General features: G+C 33.7%; 1 protein-coding gene across 3 annotated transcripts in view; it reads left to right on the top strand.

The window, feature by feature from the left end:
- The window catches only part of Pgap1 (post-GPI attachment to proteins inositol deacylase 1), an 80,807-nt gene that overhangs the window by 52,017 nt on the left and 16,645 nt on the right, over nt 1-12,145 (top strand). For all 3 annotated transcript variants that reach the window (XR_012447316.1, XM_074071323.1, XM_020167491.2), the window contains 6 exons: nt 2,199-2,292; nt 6,061-6,151; nt 6,909-7,106; nt 8,790-8,925; nt 9,941-9,991; nt 10,581-10,768. Coding sequence is in view for 2 of the 3 variants with exons in the window: in XM_074071323.1 (XP_073927424.1) it covers nt 2,199-2,292; nt 6,061-6,151; nt 6,909-7,106; nt 8,790-8,925; nt 9,941-9,991; nt 10,581-10,768 (758 nt within the window). In the remaining variant the exon portion in view is untranslated. The remainder of the gene's footprint in view (nt 1-2,198; nt 2,293-6,060; nt 6,152-6,908; nt 7,107-8,789; nt 8,926-9,940; nt 9,992-10,580; nt 10,769-12,145) is intronic.

Below are 12,145 nucleotides of genomic sequence, written 5' to 3'. Positions count from 1 at the left end.
AATGTATATTTTTCATTTTAAAAAAAAATACATATTTTTAATGTTTATATAGTTACAGAAAACCAGGGAAGACAAAGAAAAAACACTTGAGAGAATCTGTAGCCTTTGAATAAGTTATTTTTTCATAAAATTAGTGGGGTTTTTTCCTAGAAAAGGAAAGACAATGTTTACGTGTTCTTTGGACTATTATGAGAAAAAGGACAAAAAGTTAACTGAAAGTTACTCTCTCAAAAAGAGTTCTGTAAATGCTTGCAAATCTTGTTAATGTAGTTAGGAAGTCCAATATTGCTTGCTCTTTAAATTTTTAAGAGAAACTGAAATCTTTGAGCTTTTAGGTGAAATCTTCCAATTTTTCAATGTTGACATCTAATTCAAAGTTTTAGGAAACACTGTGTCAAATAAATGAAGCATGTCCATACTTTAACTATAGCCATGAAGGCCAGTTTATGATTGTTGATTTAGTGGTACCTTGTGTACCCAGCTGTAACCGTGGCTCAGTATAGCATTCAGTGCTCATAGCAATGGCACTTTATCAGTAAAAGAAATTTTATGTTCAGAAGACTCTGTATAGATCTCTTACAAGATTCTAAAGACAGCTAAGGGTGTTGATGGTTAATAATCACAGCTAAGTTTTTTTAATCATCCTACAATGTGTTAGTTACTATTTCAACTCCCTTTTACAACTATAAACACATTTAAGCCTTAACACTGTTGTGAAGTAGGTGCTACTTCATTTTACTGATGAGAGTGTAGATAGAACGAAGAATAAAGTAATTTGCCCAAAGTCATGAGCTAGTGAGAGGCAAAAGCAAGAGTCTAAATCTAGGGTCTGACCCCTGAGCCTGCTAGGGTCTAAATCTAGGGTCTGACCCCTGAGCCTGCTAGGCTGCTTAACTTTCCTTCCATATAGTTTTTTTGTTTAGGTTTTTTTTTCCTTTATCTTTGAGATGTGATCTCTTGCTGTTACTCAAACTGGTATCCCCGCTCCTAGGCTCAGATTATCTTCCTGCCTCAGCTTCCCAAGTAGCCACTGCCCAGCCTTCCTTCCATGCTCTAATGTGTGCTCTATTGTATTTCCTAGGCTGTCATTAGCAGACAGTATCATTTAGGTTAATAGATAGAAAAAAATGGCACTTTTCCTTTTATTCAACCTTCCCTTTTTTCACTTAAAGCTATAAACTATAAATCATGAGGATAGGATATAAATTTTTTGAATTTTTCTAATCTCTGTTAACCTGGAAATCCATGGAGGATCTTCAGGGAGATCCTACTCTTTCTGAAATTTTACACACTATTTTGTATAAATTTTTAATTCCATAGATTTCATCAGATTATGAAGGGAGTCTGTTTTTGTTCTGAAAATTTCTGTGGAATAGAGAAAAGCTTAAGGTAAATTGTAAGACTGATCACTGAAAGAAGTACCTGATATGCATATATGTAAATGTCAAAATGAAGTCCATTGTTTCATACAATTAAAAATGGAAAAAAGTACTTGATACTTTTTTATTTATATGTATGTCAGTTTTGTACAGATTGGATCAACTGATAGAATGACTTGAAGCACTATAACATAATGATTATGATCTCAGGCTGAGTTTAAATTTCAGTTACACAGGATTTACAGTTTAATGATGGACATAAAAGGTTAATAATGACAGCTAAGGTTTTATGAAAGCTTATGTAAAAGTTAATATTCTAAATGCCTTACCCAGTGAGTAGATTTAATTTTCATCACTACCTGTTAGTGCTTTTATTGTAACCATTTTACTGATAAACACACAGAGAAGAGGTAAGTAACTTACCTGTTAACATTTGAAATTGTGCAGGGCACTTAGGCTCTCAATACCCAAATTTTTATGCCTGAATTTAGGAATAAGAACTGTCTCAAAGAATTTTGGGGGAGGAGGGCATGAGATAATGCATGTAATATGTTTAGTTTCTTTCTTGAACTATAGTATATCCTTGGCAAGCAGTTTTGTAGTATATGCTACTCATTTATGCCTTTGATGAAAAATTTAGATGTTTCTACTATGTGATATACATTATTTTACTTAAGGGTTTTTAATGCTCATTACTGAAAATATCATTGTGGCTATGTCAGGAAAAGTGTGAACAGTAACTTTTATTTTGTGTGAAAGTACATTTATTTCATTAACATGAATGCTCAGAAGTTGCCTATTGATTTGCCTGTTTTCTAGGTAGTTAGATTTCATGGTGGAGCTCTTCCTGCTTATGTTGTATCTAGTATCCTTCTTGCTTATGGAGGACAGTTATACTCTCTTTTCTCAACAGGTAAAAATGCTAATAATTTTTAAGTTAATTTTGTTACAAGTTTTAAAGTAGAACAATGATTACTTCCATGTGTATACCTGATTAAATTATGTTGAATTAGGAGATGTAATAAAGGAGTTCTTAAAAATAGCCACATAATAAAAGCCACCACTGCCATCCTTGGAAATTCCAAAACAGCATGTGATTTTATGACCAGTCTTCCTTGAATCTTTTTTCCTTTTCCATTATTAACTACCAGTTCTAAAACTGGTTTGGGACAACTAGTCTAGAGACTTCCAGTTTGTGGTACCTACAAATTACCAACCTGTCACTTTTGTATCAGTGCCATTTTTTAATGGGAAAAATATCTCTATTTTGAGTCTATAGAAATTTGTTTTTAGAAATACGTGTAGGAATCAAACAATGTAATAGTTATTTTTCAGTGTTTATGTCTTTAAAAGGGACAAAAATTTAATCACAGTACACATCAAAAAATTAATAATGCCTTTAGTACTATAAAGTGATTTAAAAAATTATCCTGGTTCAGTAGCTGAGGCCTGTAGTCCTGGCTATACACAGGAGGCAGAGAGCTGGAGGATAGCAATCCAGGCCAACTCAGGTATAAAGTGAGACCGTATATCAAAAGTAACCAACATAAAATTAGCTGGCAGAGTGGCTCAAGGCACTGAGTTCAATCCCCAGTGCCTCCTCTCCAAATATAAATGAACAGTGGCTAGATAAGATCCTCACATTGCAGTTTGTTATTAGATTTAATCATTAAATTCCTTAAGCTATAGGTTCCACCCTCCATCTCTGTCTTTTTTTTTCCCCTCTCTTGTAATTTATTGAACACAATTGTTTTTGTATGTTTGTGTTTCGCATAGTTTGGATTTTGCTGATAATAGCCCCAAGGTAAAGTTGAAATGTTCTTCTATCTTCTCTATTTTTTATAAATTGGAATTTGGAACTGTAGGCTTGATAGGATTTAGATTCTTTTCCAACCTATGCTTCCCTCCTCCTGCCATAACTGCTGCTTCTGCAGCAACAGCAAAAATAGTTCAGTGTTGAATATTTCACTGATGCCTACTAGTCGGTATCCACTCTTTAATCTTCTCCCATGTCAGTTCCCTTCCTCCCTATCCTCGCCTCTCCTTTCCTTCCCTTCCTCTGCCTTCATACTTCCCCCTCCCTCCATCTTTCCCTCCCTTTTTTTCTCCTTCACTCTTTTCCTCTCTGTGGACGACTGTTTCATTTATTTATTTGGTGGCACTGAGGTTTGAACTTAGGGCCTCCCTCTTGCTAGGCAGGTGCGGTTACCACTTCAGCCATTCCACCAGACCTTTTTTATGATGGGTTTTTTCAAGATAGGGTCTCACAGACTGTTTGCCTGGGACTGGCTTTGAACTGAAATCCTCCTGATCTCTACATCCTGAGTAGCTAGGATTACAGGCATGAGCCACTGGCACCCAGCTGGGCCAATGCTTTATAACCATTTTTTCATCTTACATGTCTTATTAAATAAGACAGAAGATTCATAGCACATGTCTCCCAAGTTCTTAGGGTTTGTAATTCTCAAAATTTCAGGACATCTCCAAGAAAATTCTCTATTTAAAAATTTTTTTTTTCCATTTTACACCTATTCTGTACCTCAATTCTGGGGCTGTCTTTAAGATGTAGAGCCTCATTGAAGGCACCTTGTTCTCCATTATGTGCTTAGTATAGTGCCAAGCACGTGGTAGGCATTTGGTATACTAGGCTGTAGAATAGTTGGGATTTTAATGAAGGAGCTATTTCAAAAGTATGTGCAGGGTTAAGGGAATCCATCAAGAGATGATAGCAGTAGGGTCATCTAGTACTCCTACGTACCAGGGCAAGAGAATCTGGAGGCAAAGCTAGAGAGCTGCAGGAGTGGGTGATGTTATTAGAGCTACAATGACTGCAGTCACTGTCATCTTGTGGGAAAGGTGGGGAAATACATACCATAGCCTTATTTCTTCCTACTGTTTACTAGTGACATCCATTCACTGACCCTAACCAGAGACCTGTCCATAAAATTAAGCCTCTTGAGAGTCAGAGCACAATAAGGAGTAGAAAATGTTTCTGAAGAGGGAGATGTAAAATATATAGCAAATAGCTAACCTGCCACCTGGAGTATAACAAAACAGTTTCCTAGGAGCCTAAGATTTGTCTTTAAGCTTTTATTGGGTTTGGAGAGTAATCAATAGAGACAGGAGATAGGGAAAAAAGAGTGAGACCAAAATAAATAAAAGCAATCCTCTACCATTTCCATCTTGCCAAATCCTTCTGCAGCTGCTCCATGCCCTTTACTGACTTCAGGTCTGTCTTTGCAGTTCATTTTCATCTGTTATCCCTTATTCCAGGGAGAGGGAGGTAACCTTAGGTGTGATCTGAACGACACCTAACTTTTTAATGAAGAGATTATTTTGGCAATATTAGGTCAACCAGACACGAATATATGTCTGTTGTTTTGAAAATGAAAGAAGGACTTTATACTAATTTTGTTTTATTCTGAAATACACAGAATTTACTGAATTATCTACATAGATTCCAGGGATATTTGATGTTAATTACTCTAGAGGAATTTTAAGTATAGGGTTATGTCTCAATCCAATTAAACAGATAGTTCTGCACCAAGGGTACATGTCAGAAATCATCTTGGGATCAACCCACTACCAGAATGACTATAATAAAAAAGGTAATAACAAGTATTAACAAAGATATAAAGAAATTGGAACCTCATACACTGCTAGTGAAGATATAAAATTGAAGAGCTGCATTAGAAAACAATCTGACAATTCTTCATACAACTAAGCAGAGTTACCATATAGCTCAGCACCTCTGTTTCTAGAATTACACCCAAAAGAAATGAAAGCACAGATCCACATAAAAACTTGTTCACAAACGTTCTTATGAGTATTATTCACAATAGCATAATAACAAAAAAGTGGAAATAGCTCAAATGTCCATCAGTTGCTGAATGAATAAACAATATGTAATATATCCATACAATGGAATATTATTCAGTAATAAAATGAAATGAAAGGCTAGGGGTGTGTGGCTCAGTGGTGAGCACTTGCCTAGCATACATGAAGCTCTGGATTTGATACCTAGTATCTTGGAGAAATAAAAAGAAACGAAGTACTGATACAGGTTACAACATGGGTGAATCTTAAAAAATGCTAAGTGAAAGTACTAATCACAAAGGACCATGCATTATATGATTCCATTTCTGTGAAATGTTCAGAATAAACAAATGTATAGTGACAGAAAGTAGATTAGTGGTTGCTTAAGAATGGACAGTTTGAGAGTGACAGTTGTTAGGGGGAGCAAAGTTTCCTTGGGGGGATGATGAAAATGTACTAAGACTAGTGATGGATGCATAACTGTGAATATACTAAAAATCACTTAATTGTATAGCCTTTAAATGGATGAATTGTACGACATGAGTAATATCTCAATAAAACTATTTTAAAAAATAGTGACTTGTGGAGATTTGTGAAAATAAAGATGATGAATCTTTAGCTTCGACTCCTTGCTTTTGCTTTACAAATGACTGGATATGCACTCTTGTATAAGAACCATTGAATTACTGTAACTTTTATTCTTTCAAGAATAGACTCTGTGATAGTAGTGGAAATCCTTGTATTTTCTGATATAAAATGTTCTTATGTTATATGTATATATTACTTTTATAGACAATGCAAAATAAAATACATTTCATATTTACTGTGAATTCTCTATTTCATATATTGTTTTTTGTGTCACCAGGTTATTGCTTAGAATATGCTACCATATTGGATAAAGAAGCCAAACCATACAAAGTTGATCCTTTTGTAATTATGATTAAGTTTTTGTTGGGGTAAGTTTTATTATTTGTGATAATTTATACATAAAACAATATGTTTGAGTCTATATTACATTATAAATTTTCGTACCGATTTGTTAATTGAACTGTTTCATAAAATAGGATTTTTCTTTTAAGAAAAGACCTAATGAGTACATCAGCATTTATTGCAGTAGTGTGATTATTTCAAAAGTAATTGCTGAACTTCTATATATCAATCTAACTTACACTGTACATATACAAGGACATAATAATTGTAAGTGGATATAAATATTCTACGTGTATGTATATGACCTTTGAGTATCCCATATTGACAGACACAAATGATTATAGCTTATCAATGAAACAGTGCCTCTGATCACTTTCTCTTAATTCTCATAGAAAGTGTTTTACATTTCTCTACCCTGGTTATGACTCTGTTCTTAATTTATTCACACTTTGTGTTTTTTTGGTTAAGAACCATAATTTAGATCTATTTTATTCTGTATTACAATTAGCTGTTGGCTTTCTGACTTAAAAAAGTAAAGGAATATATTAATGTGGAGATCAGGGGCAGGAAAGCCATGTTGAAACTCAGGACTCATACTTGAATGTCAGTAGGTTCACTTGGAGATAAATGGCTTATTTCATTCAAAAGGATTGAGAATTGTTCTTTAGTATAAATTGTAAACTAGGTATGGCAGAACTATAACACCTCAAATATTAAATCCTTAAATGTAACTTGTTGAATTTTCTGTTTTTGCCTTCAATTTATGTTTTCTTTTGTCCACAGGTATAAATGGTTTAAGGAATTATGGGACCTATTATTATTACCTGAATTAGATGCCATTGTTTTAACGAGTCAGAGTATGTGTTTCCCCCTTGTATCCTTGATTCTTTTTCTGTTTGGAACATGTACTGCCTACTGGAGTGGCCTTGTATCTTCTGCATCTGTGAGACTCCTTTCTTCATTGTGGCTAGCTTTGAAAAGGTGAAATGAATGACTGAAAGCTTTCTTACTGCTTTCTCTTTCCTCTTGGCAGTACTGGGGAAAGAAAACTCAGGGTCTTCCACTTACTAGTCAGGTGCTCTACCATTTGAGCCATCTCCCCACCCCTTTTGGCTTTAGTTATTTTTTTTAAATAGGGTCTTATATTTTTGCCCAGACTGGAAGAACACACAACCACACCCAGCTTATTGATTGGGTGTGAGGGTCTCACTAACTTTTTACTCGGGGCTGACCTTAAACTTCTGTGCCCCTCCCCCAAGCAGCTGGGACTGCAGGTATATATTGCTGTACTCTGCTTCTTACTGCTCTTAGTTAAAAACATTAGAGCTGGGGGGTATAGCTCAGTGGTGCTAACAAGCACAAGGACCTTAAATAATAGGGTTGAAAAACAAAAAAAGGAATTATATTCTGATAGAATATAATTTATATATTATATTCCTATATTCTGTATTTCTATATTTCTATATTCTGATAGAAAATCTTAATGTTTCACTAAACTATTTTTTAAGGAAAGCTATACAATTAGCAAAAGCATGGGTTAGAATTTGAAGCTGTACTTTGTCAAAGCTAATAACATACTGTAAGCTAAATGAGACCTTTGATTTTGACCTTCGTACCCAAGAATTCATTAGAGAAGCTTGACAAATTGCATGGTTTTAAATCTTTCTTAGGAGGGATTGTTCTTCTGCATTGCTTTTTATGCTGACTTCTATAGTCAAACCTGAGGGCAAGAGACTCCAGTCAGTATCTTCAGCATCTAGTTAAATGAAATGTTTAAAGGCTCTGAAAACACTGCATACAGTTGTGTTGTAGGCCCAATAACATAGTTTGAATCTAAAGTTACTGGCAGGCTTTTCTGATAAAACACCAATCTAGTTTCCATTTCTCTTCCATATAAGATGTACTATGTGGTTTATGTCATGGGGTTATGGAGCAGGTCCACTTTTCTGGGTCCTTCTGACAGGTTTCCAACAGTAACACCTTCAAGCATCTGAATGTTGATCTCAAGGCTTTAAACAATGGAAATTTCTTCTTCCCACCAAGACTGGAGATGTATGGCATAGACTCTGTAACTAATGGTCATCTTTGGCAGTGTTTTTTCCCCTTAGTACAAACGACTATAAGCCATAGTATGTCTGAATGAAAAATGAGTTGTCAGTGTGTTTCAGAACTTAAGAAATCAAATGTATATGACTAGTGCCTTTATTTAAGAATGTTTACTACTGTTTACCTCATAGTAGTTACATATTAATAAGCAGGAGAGGCTAGTGAAGTGCTTCAGGTTCAATATCCTTTACCTGAAGTGCTTGGGATGACGGGTGTTTGGATTTTGGACTATTTGTATATACATAATTAGAAATCTTGAGGGTGGCACCAAAGTCCAAACAAGAAATTCATTTATGTTTCATATGTACTCTCTCTATATAATTTGAAGATAATTTTACACAATATTCTTAATGTACCTGCATTTTGAATATGAGGTCAGGTATAGAATTTTCTACTTGTGACATTATGTTGGCATGGAAAAAGTTTCAAATTCTGAAGCATTTCATATTTTGGATTTTCAGATTAGAGATGCTCAGTCTATATATCGTTTTTTCCTTATCTGTGACTATATAAATACATCTTTTGCTATATTTTTAAATTTTATTTTTTTTATTCCAGACCCTCTGAACTTCCTAAAGATATCAAGGTGATATCACCAGACTTACCCTTTTTGACAGTTGTTTTGATTATAGTCAGTTGGACAACGTGTGGAGCGCTCGCCATACTTCTTTCTTATCTTTACTATGTGTTTAAGGTCAGTTAAGGATAGAACTGAAATTATTGGTCTAAGTTGTTTTTTGTTTTAAAAAACAGAAGAAAAGGTAGGATCTCTTTTAGGTTGCTTCTTGCCCTTGCAAATGTTAACTTTTTAAACATTTTATTAGAACGGTTTTATTCACATTGCTAAAGATGAATGAGAAAAAACAATAAGTTTTGTTAGTTGAGGTCAAATTTTTATGGTGAGATAATAAAATATTAACAGGTATTGCTAAAGAATCAGAAGACAATGATAAAAGTAATTAGGCTGATAATTTTACTGAAGAAATAAAAAGCTTTCAAGAAGACTTGACAGCTTTGCAGTAAAATCCAGAAGGTTACCTAAGTGCATTCTCTGCACGTTAGTCTCATAGATACTTGACATCACAGTAGATATTTTATAAATTTTTTTACTTTTTTCAACAAAATTTATCTGCCTCTATTTTTTAACACTAATTCATGCATATTAGAGGCTATTTTCAGCTTCCCAAAGGAAATTTTTGTGCATCTGAATAAACAGAGTTACTTTAATGTAGAATAGGATATTTTGGGAGTTTTTTATTAGGTATTTCTAACAATTAACCAATAAACAAAACTTCCTCAGATACTTAATTTGAAGGAAACCTCATAAATTAACATGTTATTCCTATATACAATTGAATTATTTTATGTTGTATTGAATATAATCAAATCTTTGACCTATAAGACATGTAAACTTGATATAGCTAGGCATCATTCAAATAGGGTCAGGGGTATAAAAGGTATAGGTATACCTAGTATCTATATAAACTTTGGAAGTTTGTTTTGTTTTGTTTCCATTTCTGTCTTTTTAATCCATGATAGTAAGCATTCGTTATTTTATCTTTCATAGAAGAATGTTTTTACATGCTTAAATGAAATTTTGGTTTAAATTTTAAATTTCAGATTATACCCCTTCGGTTTTCATTTAAAAGAAAAGCCTGTACTTTTTATTTCCAAATACAAGTAAAATTAAAGTAATTTCTTTTTCTTAGATTGTTCATCTGCAAGCCAGTCTAACAACTTTTAAAAATAGTCAACAAGTGGTAAGTTTTATTTTCAAAACTCTACATAACTTTTAATATGAAAGAACATGAGAAAATAGGACTCTTTTTTAGAAGCATTAGGATGTTTCTTAAAAACTTTTATGAATTTAAGAAAAGAAAGCAAAGAAATACTAAAATATACTTAAATTGTTCTAAATTTAATTTGATCTTTGTCAGTACCGATGTCATTTTGTTATTACAATTTATTATGGTTTAAATTTCATTTTGCGTAATTCTTAGAGGATGTAGTCTCAGGAATGAAAATAGCAAGTTAAAAGAATATAGCTGGGCATAGCAGCACACCTGTAATCCCAGCACTTAGGAGGCTGAGGCAAGAGGATTACTTGATCTCAGGAGTTGAGAGCCTGGGCAACATAGCAAGACTCCATCTCAAGTAAAATAAAAAGAATAAACGTTAAAACCATAACCATTTTCAAGTAGTTTTAAACAAGTTAATTTTGATATTTTATTTGATAATGAAAAGATGTACCTACTTAGCGATGAAGTTAATTGAGTACCATTCTAAATAAAATATTAAATTACTTTTGTTAGCTTAGTATGTTGACATTTTTACTTTATTGCTTTATAGAATCCCAAACACGCTAAAAGAAGTGAAAAAAAATCCAGTCACCACAAAGACTCTTGTGTGCACCACCTTCGTTTATCTGCTAATGATGCTGAAGATAGCCTTCGCATGCACAGCCCTGTGATTAACTTACTAACGTGGATTGCATTGCTCAGCATGCCATCTTTCATTTACTGGTTAAAGAATCTTAGGTGCGTTTACTCACAGAAGTATTTTTATGTGGTTCAGACAATAAATATCTGTAAGTAGAGACTTGCTAGATTCCTCATTGTTCATGAAAATTGCTTGGGAACAGGAATCTGTTTTTTATTTATTTTTAATACATTCACATTTCCTCATTTACCATAAGAATATAAACCTTGGTAATACAAATTTCCCCAAAAAATCAGGAAAAAAGTGTACTTTTAGAAAACGTTTTAATTAAGAGTATATACTTATTTTTATTAGCATACATTAGGTGTACAAAATGATGGGTTTCATTATGACATTTTCATATATAAGTATTTTGATCATAGTCATTCCCCTATTATCCTCTCTTGTCCTGCCTCCTCCTGCTGGCCTCTTTCCTCTTCCCAAATAGTATCTTTTCTCCTTTCATGCCTTTCTTTCTTTCTTTCTTTCTTTTTTTTTGATTCCTTAACCTAGCCTCTGCAGTATTTGTCTTTGAGAATCTGGCTTATTTCTCATTACATGATGATCTCCAGTCCCATTACTATGTTCATGAAGGAAACTGGTCTATAGTATTCTTTTGTTGTTGTTGTTATATCCTTATCTGATTTTGGTTCTAGTTTGTGAGACAGTTTGAGGAGAATTAGTGTTAGTTCTTTAAAGGTCTGGTAGAATTCAGCAGTGAATCCATCTTCCTGGGCTGTTCTTTGTTGGGAGACTCTTCAGTACTGCTTGAATCTCATTGCTTGTTATAGTTCTGTTTAGGTTTATAATCTCTTAGTTCAATTTGGGTAGGTCATCTGTGTCTAGACATTTATTGTGTTGTTCTAGAAGTTCCAGTTTATTGGAGTATATGTTTTTAAAATATTCCCTAATGATCCTCTGAGTTTCTTGGTATCTTTTATAATACCCCCTTTTCATCTCTGATTTTGTTAATTTGAATCTTCTCTTTCTTTTTTGTTAGTTTGACCAGTGGTTTGTCAATCTTGTTTATCTTTCAAAGAACCAACTTTGTTTCCTTGATCTATTGTATTCTTCTACTCCTCATCCCCTGGTCTTTAGTATTCCTTTCTGTCTACTAAGTTTGGGTTTGACTTGTTGGCTTGTTCTTATTTTTCTAAGGTCTCAAGGTGCATCATTAGGTTGTTTATTTGAGATGTCTCTTTTAATGTAGCCACTCATTGCTATAAACTTCCACCTGAGAGTTGCCTTTGCTGTATTCCGTAGGTTCTGGTATGGTGTACTTTCATTTAATTTAATTCTAGGAATTTAAAAATTTCTCCGTTTCTTCAGCAACCCACCATTAGAAGTATATCGTTCCAATCTCCATGTGTCTGTGTGATTTCTATAGTTCTTTGCTGTTGATTTCTTTTATTTTTTTTTAATTTCTTTTATTCATA

This window comes from Castor canadensis, chromosome 4, assembly GCF_047511655.1.
Source record: "Castor canadensis chromosome 4, mCasCan1.hap1v2, whole genome shotgun sequence".
In the NCBI taxonomy this organism is placed as follows: domain Eukaryota; kingdom Metazoa; phylum Chordata; class Mammalia; order Rodentia; family Castoridae; genus Castor; species Castor canadensis.
This window is presented reverse-complemented; position numbering and strand designations above follow the sequence as displayed.